The 20,398-nt window shown below is 41.5% G+C and overlaps 4 protein-coding genes across 6 annotated transcripts in view; all 4 read right to left on the bottom strand.

Moving 5' to 3' along the window:
• LOC133959191 (protocadherin gamma-C5-like) overlaps positions 1 to 14,508 on the bottom strand; it is a 224,321-nt gene extending 209,813 nt beyond the window's left edge. The window contains exon 1 of one of the 3 annotated variants that reach the window (XM_062394307.1): positions 12,124 to 14,508. In XM_062394307.1, the coding sequence (XP_062250291.1) occupies positions 12,124 to 14,508 (2,385 nt within the window). Of the gene's footprint in view, positions 1 to 7,780; positions 10,252 to 12,123 lie in introns of those variants that run through there. The other 2 variants (XM_062394306.1, XM_062394315.1) reach the window with 2 other exon arrangements.
• Positions 26 to 2,480, bottom strand: LOC133959212 (protocadherin beta-15-like). Its single transcript, XM_062394333.1, has one exon. The coding sequence runs from the start codon at positions 2,438 to 2,440 to the stop codon at positions 26 to 28; it is 2,415 nt and encodes an 804-aa protein (XP_062250317.1). The 5' UTR covers positions 2,441 to 2,480.
• LOC133959209 (protocadherin gamma-A12-like) lies at positions 3,452 to 6,203 on the bottom strand. The gene has a single exon (XM_062394330.1). It carries the CDS (start codon positions 6,115 to 6,117, stop codon positions 3,700 to 3,702), a length of 2,418 nt encoding a protein of 805 aa, XP_062250314.1. The 5' UTR covers positions 6,118 to 6,203; the 3' UTR covers positions 3,452 to 3,699.
• Positions 14,509 to 15,339: 831 nt separating the features above from the next.
• LOC133959224 (protocadherin gamma-A11-like) lies at positions 15,340 to 17,925 on the bottom strand. Its single transcript, XM_062394345.1, has 2 exons — positions 15,438 to 17,925; positions 15,340 to 15,371 (listed from the first exon to the last, which is right to left on the bottom strand). Exons 1-2 carry the CDS (start codon positions 17,857 to 17,859, stop codon positions 15,340 to 15,342), a joined length of 2,454 nt encoding a protein of 817 aa, XP_062250329.1. The 5' UTR covers positions 17,860 to 17,925.
• Between the last annotated feature and the right edge of the window lie 2,473 nt (positions 17,926 to 20,398).

Below are 20,398 nucleotides of genomic sequence, written 5' to 3'. Positions count from 1 at the left end.
CCTCAACAACCCGAAGCACATTACTTTAAACAAATAAACTGAGTTGAAAAGCCCCTACCTCTTCAGAGTCTTCAAAAGGATCAGCAAAGTCAGAAGGACTTTTCCTCAGAGTCTGGTCAGCAGGCAAAGTGTTGTCATTGTAAGATGTCACAAATTTAAAGTCACTGGTTCGAGAACCTGTTGTCAGGTAGGTGTCATAATTGTAAGTGCTGCGTAAAGTTCCAGTGCCATCAACATCTGCGTAATTAGGAGGGAGATAAGCGCTGGGGATGGCGACAGCTCCGTCAAACAACATTCTGGGTTTTCTCCTGCGACAAAACCTCACACCCAGGATGACGATGATGAAGGTCAGGAAAAAGGTGGAGACAGAGACCAGCGCTATGATCAGATAAGAGGTCAGTTTTGAATTCTTCTCATCATAAGAAATGTCCTTCAGCTCTGGCACCTCAGCCAAGTTATCAGTAATAAGTAAATACATGCAGCAGGTGGCAGACAGAGAGGGCTGTCCGTTATCTTTCACCACCACAATAAGGTTCTGTTTCATGGTGTCAGATTCAGAAATGTCCCGCTGTGTCCGGATTTCTCCGCTGTGGAGACCAATACTGAAAAGTCCTGGATCAGTGGATTTGACTATATGATAGGACAGCCAGGCGTTCTGTCCGGAGTCCGCGTCCACCGCGATCACTTTGGACACCATGGAGCCTCCATGTGCAGCTTTGGGGACCAGCTCTGTCATGAAGGAGTTGCCCTCCGGGGCAGGGTACAGTATCTGAGGAGAGTTGTCGTTCACATCCGATACGAAGACGCTGACGGTCACGTTGCTGCTGAGCGGAGGAGAACCGTTGTCTCTGGCCATCACGTGGACTTTAAAGCTCCTGAACTGTTCATAATCAAACGACCTCACAGCGTGGATCACCCCCGTGTCTCCATTAACGGATAGATAGGAGGACACCGAGGCACCGTTCACCTCACCAGGTAACAGAGAATAAACCACTGTGCCGTTTTGTCTCCAGTCGGGGTCTCGAGCAGTAACGGAACATAAAGTGGAGCCAGGTTTGTTATTTTCAGTCACATATGCGCTGTAGGACTGTTCCTCAAACATAGGTGGGTTGTCGTTGATGTCAGCGATAGATAACTGAACCGTTTTAGAGGAGGACAGAGGTGGAGAGCCCTCGTCAGTGGCAGTGATTGTAATGTTGTAATCTGACACTAGTTCACGGTCCAGTTGTCCTGTGGTCACCAGAGAATAATAGTTTTTAATAGAGGGAACTAACTTAAAAGGGACATTTTGCTGAATGGAGCAGCGAACCTGTCCGCTAGTCTCAGAGTCTCTGTCCTGCACGTTGATGATGCCAACCTCTGTACCAGGTGACACGTTCTCAGGCATTGGATTGGTCAATGATTTAAGATATACAACTGGGGCGTTATCATTTACATCAATAATATCAATCATGACTTTGGAGTCAGATGAAAGTCCATAGCCGTCTTTGGCATCAATCCGCATTTCATGTTTAGAATCAATCTCGAAATCCAGTGGTCCTATGACTTTTATCTCTCCAGTTTTACTGTTCAGTGAAAACACCTTTTTAGCTCTTTCTAAAATCCGACTAAATTCATATGTCACCTCCCCATTGATTCCCTCGTCTGCATCACTGGCACTGACTGCGACCACAATAGTATCAACGGCAGCGTTTTCAGGTAGACTGGCTTTGTAAACAGCCCGTTCAAACACCGGTGCGTTATCATTAGCATCTAACACAGTAACATGTATAGTAGCAGTTCCTGATCTTTGTGGGGAGCCACCGTCAACTGCGATCAGCATGAAATTTAAATCGTGCTCCTTCTCACGGTCAAGCTCTTTGTCTAGTACCAACTCGACGCTCTTAGATCCATCGCTGTCGTCTCGAACAGATAAAACAAAATGTTCGTTCTTTTGTAAACTGTATTTTTTAACTGTATTTTGTCCAATGTCTGAGTCGTGTGCTTCGTTGACCCGATATCTGGCTCCTTTGTCAGCAGATTCTCTGATTTCCAACCTAATTATTTCCTTTGGAAAAACGGGTGTATTATCATTTACATCCTGGATGAGAAGTGAAATGCGGTGCAGCTCCAGAGGACTCTCTAAGACCAATTCGAATTTCAGCAAACACGAAACCTTCTCCCCACACAGCTCCTCTCTGTCAATCTTTTCCCTGATGACAAAATCTCCCGTTTTTAAATCAATGTTGCAGTAATGCTGGTGGTTTTCCTCCGTGTCAATACGGGCTTTACGTGTGAATAATTTCCCTGCTTCCAGGCCGAGGTCCTTTGCGATATTTCCAACAATGGATCCGGGCCTCATCTCCTCCGGAACGGAGTAGCTGAGGTCTGCCGTGGTGACTCTGACGCAAAGAGCAAATCCGAAGACTAAACCAAGCAGCGATTTCCTTTTGATGTCCATTATTAGTTCCAGAGCGTAGTTTCAAACACAAAAATCTACTGGTCCATTATTGCATTACAACGTAATGGTAAAAATCAAGATACGTTGCTCCCACAGCAATGGCAGCTGTCGTTTAAATGCTTGGAACGCTCCTTTTGTCATGGGTGGAGAACTGAACTTCATATGTGCTGGTGAGCAGCGACGCCCTCAGTTTATTTGCAATATTACAAATAAGCACCAGGTAAAATGTATATTGTTGCTGCAATGCTTAGTAATGGTGCTATTTCAATTCCAAGTGAAATTAATCATTTTATATGGTATATTTTATTAGAGAAAACACAATTCACTGACATAGACCGCGTTTAAACAGCGAGGGTTTGACCGAATTTTGTCATATTTAACATATCCGTCCTTAAAGTATTAATAAGACAAAACGATAAACGAAAATTAAAAAACAAAGTAATTTTTAAGTTCCATTTCTAGTGTTAAGGAATGACTGACATGTTATTGAATGTGACAAAGTCAAAAGCATTTTTTCGTCTATCTAGGGACCCATATAATACGTTTGATCTTTTCAACATTACTTTATCTAGAGTGGGAGTGTTTTTTGTAACATGTGAATCTGACATATGCTGTATAAGCCATAGATATATGTAAGTATAAAGTCAAAGGGTATACTGCACGTGATGTGGATGTCTTGAAAAGCTCAATCATCTGCAAACTTGTGGAAGAAACGGTTCAAATTTCAATCAGTCAAGGAATTTGCAAACATCATCAAAGTCGGTAATACACATTTCGTCAAAACATGGTTCAAAAAGTTGCACGAGCACAGATGTTTACCGAACGTGTATTTCAACAAGTGCTTTATCTGAATGCTTTGGTCTTTATGATCAGATTGAAAGAAAAAGCCATGCCCAAAAATAAATGATATATGTAGGAATATAATGTAGTCAGAGATGTACAGTAAACATGAATTTTAATATAAAGTGTGCGGTTAAAAGGATGACTTTTAAAAATGCAACGGTTTGTTGATGAATAAATGTGCATTGATTTAGGAAGTTACACGACACCATGCATGTGAATATTTAAATATGAGAAAGAAAAAAAGTTAAGCTCATACTTTCACTGTAAAGTTATTAAGTACTCTCTTGTGCAAGAGAAAAGCCTCAGTAAAAGATGGCCTATATGTTTCAGCCAAAACGTAAGGTATGTACACAAAATGTCAACATTAACATACAAGGTTGCTTCAAATGCAAGATAACGCATGGCCAATATCCACTTTAAATGTTACATTGAAAATGTACACGGCCTACCTCTGGAGAATCATCTGGTATTCCAAACACATCAGCAAAGTCAGAAGGACTTTTCCTCAGATTCTGGTCAGCAGGCAGAGTGTTGTCATTGTAAGATGTAACGAACTTAAAGTCACTGGTTCTGGAACCTGTCGTCAGGTAGGCGTCATAATTGTAAGTGCTGCGTAAAGTTCCTGTGCCATCAACATCTGCGTAATTAGGAGGGAGATAAGCGCTGGGGATGGCGACAGCTCCGTCAAACAACATTCTGGGCTTTCTCCTGCGACAAAACCTCACACCCAGGATGATGATGATGAAGGTCAGGAAAAAGGTGGAGACAGAGACCAGCGCTATGATCAGGTAAGAGGTCAGTTTTGAATTCTTCTCATCATAAGAAATGTCCTTCAGCTCTGGCACCTCAGCCAAGTTATCAGAAATAAGTAAATACATGGAACATGTGGCAGAGAGAGAGGGCTGTCCGTTATCTTTCACTGCCACAATAAGGTTCTGTTTCATGCTGTCAGATTCAAAAATGTCCCGCTGTGTTCTTATCTCTCCGCTGTGGACACCAATAGTGAAAAGTCCCGGATCAGTGGATTTGACTATATGATAGGACAGCCAGGCGTTCTGTCCGGAGTCGGCGTCCACCGCGATCACTTTGGACACCAGAGAGCCTCCATGTGCAGCTTTGGGGACCAGCTCGGTCATGAAGGAGTTGCCCTCCGGGGCGGGGTACAGTATCTGAGGAGAGTTGTCGTTCACATCACTTATGAAGACGCTGACGGTCACGTTGCTGCTGAGCGGAGGAGAACCGTTGTCTCTGGCCATCACGTGGACTTTAAAGCTCCTGAACTGTTCATAATCAAACGACCTCACAGCGTGGATCACCCCCGTGTCGCCGTTAACTGATAGATAGGAGGACACCGAGGCACCGTTCACCTCACCAGGCAACAGAGAATAAACCACTGTGCCGTTTTGTCTCCAGTCGGGGTCTCGAGCAGTAACGGAACATAACGTGGAGCCAGGTTTGTTATTTTCAGTCACATATGCGCTGTAGGACTGTTCCTCAAACACAGGTGGGTTGTCGTTGATGTCAGCCACAGAAAGCTGAACAGTTTTAGAGGAGGACAGAGGTGGAGAGCCCTCGTCAGTGGCAGTGATTGTAATGTTGTAATCTGACACTAGTTCACGGTCCAGTTGTCCTGTGTTCACCAGAGAATAATAGTTTTTAATCGAAGGAACTAACTTAAAAGGGACATCTTGCTGAATGGAGCAGCGAACCTGTCTGTTGTTCTCAGAGTCTCTGTCCTGCACGTTAACGATGCCCACCTCTGTACCAGGTGACACGTTCTCAGCTATGGGGTTAGTCAGAGATTTTAAATATATAACCGGAGCATTGTCATTCACATCAGTAATATCTATCATAACTTTAGCGTAAGATGTTAGTCCTAAACCATCTTTAGCTTTCACCCTCATTTCAAAAGAACTTCTTTCTTCAAAATCCAACACACCAGTTACTGTGATTTGTCCCCTTTTAGAATCGATAGAAAATATATTTACATCATCGTCCGACACGTGACCAAACTGGTACGTCACATCTCCATTCACTCCTTCGTCTGCGTCAGTGGCACTGACATTAATCACTACGGTATCAGGGGGAGAGTTTTCAGGCAGACTGGCTTCATAAACAGCCTGACTAAACACTGGGGCGTTATCATTAGCATCCAGCACAGTTACGTGTATGACTACGGTGCCTGATCTCTCAGGAGAGCCACCATCCAAAGCTGTCAGAAGCAGATTCATCTCCTTTTGTTTCTCTCGATCGAGTTTATTCTCCAAAACAAGTTCAACCTTGTTATTATCAACAGCGAGAATAAAGTTGTCATGCTTTTGCAGGTTGTACCTTTGAACAGCATTCTGACCTATATCTGCGTCATGTGCCTCCTCGATTGAGAAGCGGTTTCCCTTCTCCGCTGACTCGCTTATTTCCATTTCTATTAAATTATCGTTAAACTGGGGTGAATTATCGTTTATATCTTGAATATGAAGACTCACACGATGAAGCTCCAAAGGGTTTTCTAACACCAGATCTACTTTCAGAACACACGACGGTTTCTTTCCACACAGGCTTTCTCTGTCGATTCTCTCGGATGTGATCAAATCCCCGGTATTTAGATTCATGTCACAGTACCGCTTATGTGCCTCCTCAAAATCAACACGGGCCTTTCGAGAAGACAATGTTCTCATATCAAGACTGAGATCTTTGGCTATATTTCCAATAAAAGATCCTCGTTTCATCTCTTCTGGTGTAGAATAACTCAGGTCTCCATAAACGAGGTGCAGCGTTAGAATAAAGGAAACGACGCAGAGAGTGGGACGAGGCGCTGAAAATCCTTTGTCTCCCATCCCGTCACAAAACGAGTCCTTGGCCTGTAAGAGTTAGTGTCCAGTGCAAAAATCCAATATGTAGAAAACGTTTCAGTAATCCAGCACTCAATACGACGATGAAACACGACCAAACAAATTCGAGGATTAAACTGGTTCTGTGGAAAAGCACAACCAATTCCCATGCAGTAGCGGTGGGTGGAGTGGTGTGTGTTCATGGTCTGTAAGCCAACAGCGACACCAGCAGTAAAACATTTTCTTTACATCTGGATAAGGGACCATTCTCACATAGCCCTGTCACTGATGCTTTTGAATACGCCACCATGATAAATAAAGATACTCACTGCAGAATAGACTTCACTCCATGCGTACAAAAAATGTTACAGACAAATGATTGTGTATGAGTGGTTAAAACCATTTCTTTCAGCTCTGACATCACCCTTTCCTATTTATAACTGTCTCAGGGTTACAGTTCTTGATGGCTGTAGTCCCCAGTATACGCCAAATCTCAATGGTACACAGTAACAATTGATAGCTGTGATTCAGTTCAGTCAACGTGTTAGTATATATGTAGACAAAAATTAGGGGGGGGTAATTGTAAGGAAAAGAAATAAAAATGGTAGAGATCACACAATTAAGTGTAATAATGAAGCATGTACCAACATTGTAAAAATCAAACTGTTAGTAATGGCTGTTTATTAAGATGTTTGCCAGCATTCAGGTAAATAAAAAAGTAATCTCAGTTATAGTTTATTATTATAATAATAATAATTATTATTATAATTATTGTTAGTAGTAGTAGTAGTGATTGTATTAGTAGCATTTGGGATTGCAGCTGTAGCTATAGTGATTGCACCATTTTTTTGTTTGAGATCATTCAGACTGTTTCAGCACCATGGACAGATACTGTCAGATTTGACAGGGCTGAAAGCACAAAGACAAAATCAATCTATTATTTCTACTGACAAAATCGAAGTCAAACATTTTAACAAATGTAAAAAACGACTGATTGTAAGACCTGAGATGATGGTGGACTGATTCGGAACAATCTGTCCACTCATCACTTGATAATAGGCGACAAACACATTTGTATTGGCCAAAAATAAATTGTGCAGGAAAGAATGGGAGGCTTAAAATTGTTATAAACCTTCTCTAACGTCTTCAATAAAATATGGCTCCATCACCAGCTTTCATTGGATCTTCCTGGGAATATGTCGGAGCAGGTAGTTTGCAAGCCAAAGGGTATCTGACAGACAAGAGCAAGTTGGAAGAAAAAGGCATGTGTTTCAATATACTTAATAAAGAATAAATTCAATGAATGTAATCAAACGAGAACAGGTATCAGAAACCAACACAGGTTATTTGTCTAGAGTTTTACGTTTCCATAATTGTAAAATGAGGACCACGTTGAAAAGAGAAACAAACCGAGGATAAAAGATTTTCATGAAAGTAAGAAATTGTGACTGATAAGGATAGGAGCAGTTAACAATATATCAAATGTGCTGATGTCGCCTTATACGAAATGTAGTAAGAAACTGAAGTCTCAATTCCCTCAACCGACATTTCAATTGAACAACCTTTCAACAGTTTATTTTGGATCAAAAATAGAAGTAAGCAGAAACACACAAAAATAATATAAATATGCATCAGCTTTGACCAGCAAAGTAAATTGATCAGCTCCTACCTCAGGAGAAGAATCACAGTCTCCAAAAGCATCTGCAAAGTCAGAAGGACTTTTCCTCAGAGTCTGGTCAGCAGGCAGAGTGTTGTCATTGTAAGACGTCACGAACTTAAAGTCACTGGTTCGAGAACCTGTAGTCAGGTAGGCGTCATAATTGTAAGTGCTGCGTAAAGTTCCTGTGCCATCAACATCTGCGTAATTAGGAGGGAGATAAGCACTGGGGATGGCGACAGCTCCGTCAAACAACATTCTGGGTTTTCTCCTGCGACAAAACCTCACACCCAGGATGATGATGATGAAGGTCAGGAAAAAGGTGGACACAGAGACCAGCGCTATGATCAGATAAGAGGTCAGTTTTGAGTTCTTCTCATCATAAGAAATGTCCTTCAGCTCTGGCACCTCAGCCAAGTTATCAGAAATAAGTAAATACATGGAACAGGTGGCAGACAGAGAGGGCTGTCCGTTGTCTTTCACCGCCACAATAAGGTTCTGTTTCATGCTGTCAGATTCGGAAATGTCCCGCTGTGTCCTGATCTCTCCGCTGTGGACACCAATAGTGAAAAGTCCCGGATCAGTGGATTTGACTATTTGATAGGACAGCCAGGCATTCTGTCCGGAGTCCGCGTCCACCGCGATCACTTTGGACACCAGAGAGCCTCCGTGTGCAGCTTTCGGGACCAGCTCGGTCATGAAGGAGTTGCCCTCCGGGGCGGGGTACAGTATCTGAGGAGAGTTGTCGTTCACATCCGATATGAAGACGCTGATGGTCACGTTGCTGCTGAGTGGAGGAGAACCGTTGTCTCTGGCCATCACGTGGACTTTAAAGCTCCTGAACTGTTCATAATCAAAGGACCTCACAGCGTGGATCACCCCCGTGTCTCCGTTAACTGATAGATAGGAGGAAATCGGGGCTCCGTTCACCTCACCAGGTAACAGAGAATAAACCACTGTGCCGTTTTGTCTCCAGTCGGGGTCTCGAGCAGTAACGGAACATAAAGTGGAGCCAGGTTTGTTATTTTCAGTCACATATGCGCTGTAGGACTGCTCCTGAAACACAGGTGGGTTGTCGTTGATGTCAGCTACAGATAACTGAACAGTTTTAGAGGAGGACAGAGGTGGAGAGCCCTCGTCAGTGGCAGTGATTGTAATGTTGTAATCTGACACTAGTTCACGGTCCAGTTGTCCTGTGGTCACCAGAGAATAGTAGTTTTTAATCGAAGGAACTAACTTAAAAGGGACATTGTGTTGAATAGCGCAGCGCACATTTTGGTTCGTATCAAAATCTGCATCCTGCACGTTAATGATGCCCACCTCTAAACCAGGTGACACGTTCTCAGGTATGGGGTTAGTCAGAGATTTTAAATATATAACTGGAGCGTTATCATTCACATCAGTAACATCTATCATAACTTTAGCGTAAGATGTAAGTCCTAAACCATCTTTAGCTTTCACCCGCATTTCAAAAGAACTCCTTTCTTCAAAGTCAATCACACCAGTTACCCTGATTTCTCCCGTTTTTGAATCGATAGAAAACATATTTATATCATCGTCAGACACGTGACCAAACTGGTACGTCACATCTCCATTCACTCCTTCGTCTGCGTCAGTGGCACTGACATTAATCACTACGGTATCAGGAGGAGAGTTTTCAGGCAGACTGGCTTCATAAACGGCCTGGCTAAACACTGGGGCGTTATCATTAGCATCCAGCACAGTGACGTGTATCACTACTGTGCCTGATCTCTGAGGAGAGCCACCATCCAAAGCTGTCAGAAGCAGATTTATCTCGTTTTGCTTTTCACGATCGAGTTTGTTCTCCAATACGAGTTCAACCTTGTTATTATCAACAGCGAGAATAAAGTTGTCATTCTTCTGCAGGTTGTACCTCTGAACAGCATTTTGACCTATATCTGCGTCGTGGGCCTCCTCGATTGAAAAGCGGTTTCCCTTCTCCGCTGACTCGCTTATTTCCATTTCTATTAAATTATCGTTAAACTGGGGTGAATTATCGTTTATATCTTGAATATGAAGACTCACACGATGAAGCTCCAAAGGATTTTCTAACACCAGATCTACTTTCAGAACACACGACGGTTTTTTGCCACAAAGGCTTTCTCTGTCGATTCTCTCCGTGGTGATCAAATCTCCAGCATTTAAATTAATATCACAGTACCGTTTCCGATTTCCACCAAAGTCAACACGGGTCTGTCGGGAAGATAAGGTTCTGATATCAATACCGAGATCCTTTGCTACATTTCCAATAACAGTTCCTCGTTTCATTTCTTCTGGTGAAGAATAACTCAGGTCTCCATAAACGAGGTGCAGCGTTAGAATAAAGGACACGAAGCAGAAGACCGGAGGAAGAGCTTTGAATCCTTGGTCTCCCATCCTCGCACAAAACGTGTCCTGAGAGTGCACGACTTGGTTTCCAGTGCAAAAGAATAAAACTGATGGAAGAGGTTTCAATAATCCAGGATTTAACGGCACGACATAACACGACGAAATATTTCCAAGGATTTAAATGGCTCTCCGGGAAATTACAAGCGATTCCCACGTAGCAGTCCTGGGTGGAGTGGTGTGCTTTAAAAGTCTGTCAGGCAACAGCGACACCATGAGTCTCATTTAATCTTTACAGCCGTTTAATAGGAAATTGTCTTCATAAAGACTAAAATTATCAAATTTTCATTCGTATGCCTCCACGTGACTGGTAAATTATCAGATTAAAAAATGCCACAGAGCAATTGATAATAGTAAAGAAAAGAAAAACGATCTCATTGAATACAACCATTTCCATTTTCTATTCAATATGTTGCCAAGAAGACAACTTAAACACCCTGAGTGTTGTTTCAGATGAAGACTAATGGCTCCAGCACAGTACAGAGACAAGGTTCATCACCATGGACAGTGATGGAAGAAGTAGGGGCTACTTAGACGATCTGCTGTTGTAAAAGTACAAATACCACAGTTTGCAAAGTAACAGTCTTTGATTTAATGTTTTCCTCAAAATAGTACAGACTTATTATCGAGCAACCATACTGAAAGTATCTGAAGTTCCTGATCAGTGTAAACAAATATTTTGTTACTGAAAGTCATACAATACTATGGAAACCAATGTTTAAATCGTTAATAATGCATTAAAAACGTGTCTTCATTTTAAAATCTTAATCTGAAAAGGAGCAATGGACTAAACTTGTCAGATAAATGCAGTGCAGTAATAATTGAATTACCTTCTGAATGTGGCGGTGCATTTATAAGTGTCAGTCAAAGCACACAGGAATGAACACTTGACCTAGTTACACTTTAACACCTTGTGCCCCTTAAGTTAAAAGCTTATAAGAAAATAGAAGATCTTTGAAAAATAATTATAACACCACCTGATTGAACACGGAAACTGATCATCAAAAGTTGTATTATTTTTAATGGTAAGATAATATTAAACAATGTATAATAAATATTACTATTTTGAAATTGTTGGTGGTTGAGAGTAATAGCAGTATTATTATTAGAATTAGCAGTTCTTTAGATAATTATGCTTTTACTTGGTATGTTATTATTCTACTTTAGCAGCATGGCTTAGAACAAATACAAACATTTTGTTACAACATGAACAGCAGTTCAGCACCATGGACAGATACTTTGAGATTCTTGTAGCACAAAGAGATCGGTACGTGGTATTCCAAATTTGAGTTACGTCCCTAGAAAAGGTTTTTAGACTCATTGATTGTGATTGTTCCCTTCTTACATATGTGTGTACACACACCAAGGTAAAATCAGCTACAGAAACAGCAGAGGTTCAACAAGTCAGTGACACTTGATGGTCATAGATAAAACGTGATGCATGCTGCTGATGGACAAAAACTTTTGGACAACGAACCGTCAGAGGATGATGTTCATCACTACTATAACTTTTTCTAAAGTAATTATGTCACTGCATCACAATTGCACTTTGTTCTTGCAATGAGCCAAGAAAAACCTTCCATGAGTCCAAATTTTTGTACTGCATCAACGACTCTTTGGTGGTACATGCTTTTCTTTTCTTAAAAGCAATATGATTTCATTGAACACATTCAAAAGCCAAGAGATTTGCAAAATATACACTTGATTGAAAATGTGTAAGAGTTATCTGTCGGGAACAGTTATTAAAAAGATTGCCTGTATGAAACGTTATACAAAAAGTGAATGATCCAGCCAGAGAAAAGCTTCAGTAAAAGATGGCCAATTTGTTTCAGCCAAGGGTTAGCAGGTACAAAAAATGTTAACACTTACATAAAAGGTTGCTTCCAATGCAAGATAACACATGGCCAATATCAACTTTAAATGTTACATTGAAAATGTACACGGCCTACCTCTGGAGAATCATCTGGTGTTCCAAACACATCAGCAAAGTCAGAAGGACTTTTCCTCAGAGTCTGGTCAGCAGGTAGTGTGTTTTCGTTGTAAGACGTCACGAATTTAAAGTCACTGGTTCTGGAACCTGTTGTCAGGTAGGCGTCATAATTGTAAGTGCTGCGTAAAGTTCCTGTTCCGTCAACATCTGCGTAATTAGGAGGGAGATAAGCACTGGGGATGGCGACAGCTCCGTCAAACAACATTCTGGGCTTTCTCCTGCGACAAAACCTCACACCCAGGATGATGATGATGAAGGTCAGGAAAAAGGTGGAGACAGAGACCAAAGCGATAATCAGATAAGAGGTCAGTTTTGAATTTTTCTCATCAAAAGAAATGTCCTTCAGCTCGGGCACCTCAGCCAAGTTATCAGAAATAAGTAAATACATGGAACAGGTGGCAGACAGAGAGGGCTGTCCGTTATCTTTCACCGCCACAATAAGGTTCTGTTTCATGCTGTCAGATTCGGAAATGTCCCGCTGTGTCCTGATCTCTCCGCTGTGGACACCAATAGTGAAAAGTCCCGGATCAGTGGATTTGACTATCTGATAGGACAGCCAGGCGTTCTGTCCGGAGTCCGCGTCCACCGCGATCACTTTGGACACCAGAGAGCCTCCGTGTGCAGCTTTGGGGACCAGCTCGGTCATGAAGGAGTTGCCCTCCGGGGCGGGGTACAGTATCTGAGGAGAGTTGTCGTTCATATCCGATATGAAGATGCTGACGGTCACGTTGCTGCTGAGTGGAGGAGAACCGTTGTCTCTGGCCATCACGTGGACCTTAAAGCTCCTGAACTGTTCATAATCAAACGACCTCACAGCGTGGATCACCCCTGTGTCTCCGTTAACTGATAGATAGGAGGAAACTGGGGCTCCGTTCACCTCACCAGGTAACAGAGAATAAACCACTGTGCCGTTTTGTCTCCAGTCGGGGTCTCGAGCAGTAACGGAACATAAAGTGGAGCCAGGTTTGTTATTTTCAGTCACATGTGCGCTGTAGGACTGTTCTTCAAACACAGGTGGGTTGTCGTTGATGTCAGCGACAGATAACTGAACAGTTTTAGAGGAGGACAAAGGTGGAGAGCCCTCGTCAGTGGCAGTGATATTAATGTTGTAATCTGACACTAGTTCACGGTCCAGTTGTCCTGTGGTCACCAGAGAATAATAGTTTTTAATCGAAGGAACTAACTTAAAAGGGACATGTTGTTGAATGGAGCAGCGAACCTGTCTGTTATTCTCAGAGTCTCTGTCCTGCACGTTAACGATGCCCACCTCTGTACCAGGTGACACGTTCTCAGGTATGGGGTTAGTCAGAGATTTTAAATATATAACCGGAGCATTGTCATTCACATCAGTAACATCTATCATAACTTTAGCGTAAGATGTTAGTCCTAAACCATCTTTAGCTTCAACTCTCATTTCAAAAGAACTTCTTGCTTCAAAATCAATCACACCAGTTACTCTGACTTCTCCCGTTTTGTGATCGATAGAAAACACATTTACATCGTCGTCAGTCAGGTGACCAAAGTCATACGTTACATCTCCATTCACTCCTTCGTCTGCGTCAGTGGCACTGACATTAATCACTACAGTATCTGGAGAAGAGTTTTCAGGCAGCCTGGCTTTATAAACGGGCTGACTAAACACTGGGGCGTTATCATTAGCATCCAGCACAGTGACGTGTATAACTACGGTGCCTGATCGCTGAGGAGAGCCACCATCAAAAGCTGTCAGAAGTAGATTCATCTCTTTTTGTTTCTCTCGATCAAGAGTATTTTCCAAAACAAGTTCAACCTTGTTATTATCAACAGCGAGAATAAAGTTTTCATTTTTTTGCAGGCTGTACCTCTGAACAGTGTTTTGACCTATATCTGCGTCATGGGCCTCCTCGATTGAGAAGCGGTTTCCCTTATCTGCCGACTCGCTTATTTCCATTTCAATCAACATTTTTTTAAATTTCGGCGAGTTGTCGTTTACATCTTTAACATGAAGACTCACACGATGAAGCTCTAGGGGATTTTCTAACAGCAGGTCTACCACTAACACACACGAAGGTTTCTTTCCACAAAGGCTTTCTCTGTCGATTCTCTCCGTGCTGATCAAATCCCCGGTGTTTAGATTCATGTCACAGTACCGCTGTTGTGTCCCCTCATAATCCACACGAGCCTTTCGAGAAGACAAGGTCCTCAGTTCGATGCCGAGATCCTTCGCTATATTTCCAATAACAGTTCCTCGTTTTATCTCCTCTTGAATAGAATAACTCAGGTCTCCATGAACCACGTTCAGCATTAGAATGAAGGAAACGAGGCAGAATCCCGGCCTAAGCGCTGAAAATCCTTTGTCTCCCATCCCGACACAAAACCTTCACTTAGCTTGTAAAACGAATCCTTTCCAGTGCGATGAAATAATATCCGTCCAAAAAACAATGATATAACACTTCACAGCAGTGGACACGACCGATTATGATCTGAAATTGGAGCGTTACTCAGAAATATCTGCGACTGAAATATTCAGTTGTAGTGGGTGGAGTGGTGAGTGTCCTTTTCCCGTCAGTCAACAGCGACACCATGAGTATTTTTATTAATGTTTATACAAATGGGGAGTAAAATATATTTTCAGATCTTTTTAAACCAAGTTGAGACAATATTCACTCACCTAATATGAACCGTTTGTTCATGTAAAAAGCAGTCGCAAATGTATCACTTTTATTGGCTGACACGAGGGTTGTACGTTTCACCACAATACAGTTGACACACGCTACGTTTTTGCACGGATAAATGTTAATTTTGCTCTAGTTTTGAAAGAGTGATCGTAGGTTGCGTGAGCATATTTATTTCCGGCTGTCCCAAAAACCAATACAAGTTTGAATACATGTTTTAAAGCTCTTAAAATAAAGACAATGGGCTGTGTCAATCAGGTTTTACATTACTACAACAAATTATATAATTATTGTTATTATTATAAAAAACCTGGAGAGTGTAGCTGACGGAGGCAAAACATATCCAATTAAGCAAAAGTGGTACTCATATGAGGACATGTCAGGTGGGGGCAACAGTAGAGAACAAGTGACCAATACGATGATGTTAAAGAAATTTGTAAATTATATGCAAAAGCTTCCTGGAATTAAGTACAGAAAGTAGAGGGAGCAGGGTGTCAAGGATCCCTCCAACAACACCACATTCACTTTAGCATTGCGGAGTCAGAAACATGTGCTTGAGCAAGACACATAGTAACAGGACTCAATAAGCAAGCCAAACGTTTAAATAACAATATAGTACTTTGAAAGGTTCCTACCTCTAAAGAGGGCTCCAAGTCTTCAAACGGATCAGCAAAGTCCAAAGGACTTTTCATCAGAGTCTTGTCAGCAGGCAGTGTGTTGTCATTGTAAGACGTCACGAACTTAAAGTCACTGGTTCGAGAACCTGTAGTCAGGTAGGCATCATAATTGTAAGTGCTGCGTAAAGTTCCTGTGCCGTCAACATCTGCGTAATTAGGAGGGAGATAAGCGCTGGGGATGGCGACAGCTCCGTCAAACAACATTCTGGGCTTTCTCCTGCGACAAAACCTCACACCCAGGATGATGATGATGAAGGTCAGGAAAAAGGTGGAGACAGAGACCAGCGCGATGATCAGGTAAGAGGTCAGTTTTGAGTTCTTCTCATCATAAGAAATGTCCTTCAGCTCTGGCACCTCAGCCAAGTTATCAGAAATAAGTAAATACATGGAACAGGTGGCAGACAGAGAGGGCTGTCCGTTATCTTTCACCGCCACAATAAGGTTCTGTTTCATGCTGTCAGATTCGGAAATGTCCCGCTGTGTCCTGATCTCTCCGCTGTGGACACCAATAGTGAAAAGTCCCGGATCAGTGGATTTGACTATTTGATAGGACAGCCAGGCATTCTGTCCGGAGTCCGCGTCCACCGCGATCACTTTGGACACCAGAGAGCCTCCGTGTGCAGCTTTGGGGACCAGCTCGGTCATGAAGGAGTTGCCCTCCGGGGCGGGGTACAGTATCTGAGGAGAGTTGTCGTTCACATCCGATATGAAGACGCTGACGGTCACGTTGCTGCTGAGCGGAGGAGAACCGTTGTCTCTGGCCATCACTAGGACTTTAAAGCTCCTGAACTGTTCATAATCAAACGACCTCACAGCGTGGATCACCCCCGTGTCTCCGTTAACTGATAGATAGGAGGACACCGAGGCACCGTTCACCTCACCAGGTAGCAGAGAATAAACCACTGTGCCGTTTTGTCTCCAGTCGGGGTCTCGAGCAGTAACGGAACATAAAGTCGAGCCAGGTTTGTTATTTTCCGTCACATATGCGCTGTAGGACTGTTCCTCAAACACAGGTGGGTTGTCGTTGATGTCAGCTACAGATAACTGAACAGTTTTAGAGGAGGACAGAGGTGGAGAGCCCTCGTCAGTGGCAGTGATTGTAATGTTGTAATCTGACACTAGTTCGCGGTCCAGTTGTCCTGTGGTCACCAGAGAATAATAGTTTTTAATCGAAGGAATTAACTTAAAAGGAACATGTTGTTGAATGGAGCAGCGAACCTTTTGGTTACTGTCATAATCTGCATCCTGCACGTTAACGATGCCCACCTCCGTACCAGGTGACACGTTCTCTGCTATGGGGTTAGTCAAAGATTTTAAATATATAACCGGAGCATTGTCATTCACATCAGTAACATCTATCATAACTTTAGCGTAAGATGTTAGTCCTAAACCATCTTTAGCTTCAACTCTCATTTCAAAAGAACTCCTTTCTTCAAAATCAATCACACCAGTTACTGTAATTTCTCCCGTTTTTGAATCGATAGAAAACATATTTAGGTCTTCGTCTGGCATGTGACCAAAGTCATACGTCACATCTCCATTCACTCCTTCGTCGGCGTCAGTGGCACTGACCTTAATCACTACGGTATCAGGAGGCGAGTTTTCAGGCACACTGGCTTCATAAACGACCTGACTAAACACTGGGGCGTTATCATTAGCATCCAGCACAGTGACGTGTATAACTACGGTGCCTGATCTCTGAGGAGAGCCACCATCCAAAGCTGTCAGAAGCAGATTCATCTCCTTTTGCTTTTCACGATCAAGTTTATTCTCCAATACAAGTTCAACCTTGTTAATATCAATAGAAAGAATGAAGTTGTCATTCTTTTGCAGATTGTACCTCTGAACAGCATTTTGACCTATATCTGCGTCATGTGCCTCCTCGATCGAGAAGCGATTTCCCTTCTCAGCCGACTCCCTTATTTCCATTTCGATCAAATTTTTTTTGAATTTTGGCGAGTTGTCGTTTACATCTTGAACATGAAGACTCACACGATGAAGCTCCAAAGGATTTTCTAACACCAGATCTACTTTCAGAACACACGACGGTTTCTTGCCACACAGGCTTTCTCTGTCGATTCTCTCCGTGCTGATCAAATCCCCGGTGTTTAGATTCATGTTACAGTACCGTTTCCGAGTCCCTTCAATATCCACACGGGCCTTTCGGGAAGATATGGTCCTCAGATCAAGGCCGAGATCCTTCGCTATATTTCCAATAACAGACTCGCGTTTCGTCTCCTCTGGAAAAGAATAACTCAGGTCTCCATAAACGAGGTGCAGTGTTACAATAGAGAAAGCGCAGCATAAGACTGATCGAAGCGCTGAAAATCCGTTGTCTCCCATCCTCGAAAAAAGACGTTCCATGTTTAATCAAATGATTGTCCCGAAGAAAGCAACTCTGTTGCAAAGCAGAGTAAATAATCCAGTATTTCACTACAGCGAGCACAATGGAAATTTGTCGTGGAACAAGGGGTTACTCCGGAATGTATTTGATGCAGTAACGGTGGGTGGAGATGTCTGTACTGCTGTTGTGCTAACCCACAGCGGCACCATGAGTCGCTTTTCACTCTTTACAGCTGCAAGCAACGCGCCGTACTTGTAGAGCCCTAATTACAGATTTTATATATTTACCAATGAGGAGCATGAAAGAAACGCGTAAACTACAGCTCCAGCGTATATTCAATACAGATGTTAACATAATTTACTTCAATAGCTTTATATGGATAATATCAAATTAGAAAGTGTCTTGAAATATGATTTGATTACCATATAAGAGGAGAAACTGATTGATTTGAAGGTCTTTATTTTTGTTACAAAACACTGATGTTTATTATCCATATAAGCAGCAATATTCATGAATCAGTTGCTTCAGATAATGTTTCTTTTTTTTTAACTTTTTATTTATTTCACAAATGAAATACAAACACATCAGGATATGTAGACATCATATTACCAGTTTTAGTAGATTCAGTTTTTAACCTACAAATAAAACCTGTCTTATAACACATACATCATGTAAAACAACCATAATTTTTATCCATCACATTAGCGAATCTCTAACAAAAGTACATTCTCCCTCAAAGCATGCTCCCTTATCTCATAGTAGTCCACTGAACTAAATAGGTATACTCCAAATCTGATACAGGTAATTTATAAAAAAAAATTATGATTAAGAGTAAGCAACAGAAAAAGAGGTGTTCAGAGCTCTGTCTTTGCCTGTGCTACTGGTGCATATCAAATCTGTTCTCAGCTGCAGTCTCAATGTAAATTTTGACGATATAAAATTTGTCTCTCCACTGTATTATGTTGGAGGGTCGTGGCTTTAACCAGCAGATTGTAGAATTTTATTTGCTATTAACATCAGAATGGAATCAATTATCTTTCTATTTGGTCTTTATGAAATATAACCAGTAAATCAACTTATATTAGCATACTGTTACTGTTATACCATAATTGATACCCAACACATTTTGATCTCTTTTTGAACATCATCTCTTATTAAAATATCTGTTTCAAGTTCCCAGTTCTCTTGAACATTCATACTATTATCATTAGATGCATATTGTGGTGCATTACAGAGTTTTTATATCAGTCTTTTCTTTGACTTCTTCTCTGTAAGTGACATCAATTGTACTTCAGTTGGTTCCTTAAATATGTTTCCCCCGTTCTTTATGTTTCTGAAAGTAGTGTCGCAATTGTAGGCATATATAAAATTCATGATGGCAAATTATTTTCCTTTTGAAGGTGTTCAAGTAACTTCATAGGGTGACCCTTAAAAGAAGTTTGCAATACAGATAATGTTTCTAAAAGAGAAAAAGAAATGTCCAGTTGCTCTAGTTGTTTCAGCACCATGGACAGGGACAACAGGATGATCACTTGGTTTTGAAAGCTCTTCCACAAACTTCCATCCAAGTTAATGTGTTACAGTCCCAAACAGTCACAGGAAGGTAAATGACACCTGTTTCAATTATTTGTAGGTTATACCAGCATAAATTAATCCATACATCTCATCTAAAAATCTTCACCAATCCATCTTTGTATTATGATGAGAAACAATGTGATGTAGGTCAAAAACATTAACACAACTCAAAGAAGGCAGTGAAACAGATAGATATAGGGCAAAGAATGGAATCCACATATATGCAAAATTTACGGATCAAATTCACACACAAACACAAATTATTAAAGTTAATTATATTTTAGATTGACCATAATGCTATGCCACAACTGCATACATGTTCAACTACTCCACAACGTTTGCATTGGTAAACTTTTACATATGAGCCACAATGAACATTTTGGAGGGGGGAAAAATGTCAAAATTGATTGAGTTCAGTTCACAGTTCAGCTCAAATGCCTGCAGTACAGCTGGATATTAGAGTTTGTAATGCTGGTAGCGACAAATGTAGCCTGGAACAACTAGCCTCTGAGAAGGATTAGAGGCAAGCATCAGAGGTCTAGTCAGTTCTTGTTCTAACTCCACAGACGCACATACTTTCCATATTTATAATTTAGCTTTTTATTATGGAAATAAGCTAAGAGACGCACAATATACTTTTCCAGTGTCCTTATACACTGGGTGTCACCTAATTACACAGATGTACAGTATTAAACTGAACTGATTCAATTGCAACAACACTTTCATTTCTTTCAAAAGATTACCATTCCATTCTGTGGAATTTATTTCGTTTTGATGACCAACCCATCATGTCAGACTAGTTTCTGTTGATAGAATTTCCGGATTAACCCAATAATTAACCTTATTCTGGAAACTAACTGAAACTAGACTATAATTTACCTATAGGCTTCAAACTATAAACAATCTATCGTTTTTGCCCTTCAGCTGGTTGTCAAATGATATTAAAGCTTCTGTACAAAGCACCATCTAGCAGCACCTTTTTAC

The sequence above is a fragment of the Platichthys flesus genome, chromosome 8, assembly GCF_949316205.1.
Source record: "Platichthys flesus chromosome 8, fPlaFle2.1, whole genome shotgun sequence".
NCBI lineage: Eukaryota > Metazoa > Chordata > Actinopteri > Pleuronectiformes > Pleuronectidae > Platichthys > Platichthys flesus.
Note: the sequence above shows the minus strand (reverse complement) of the source record. Positions and strands in the feature narration are given on the sequence as shown.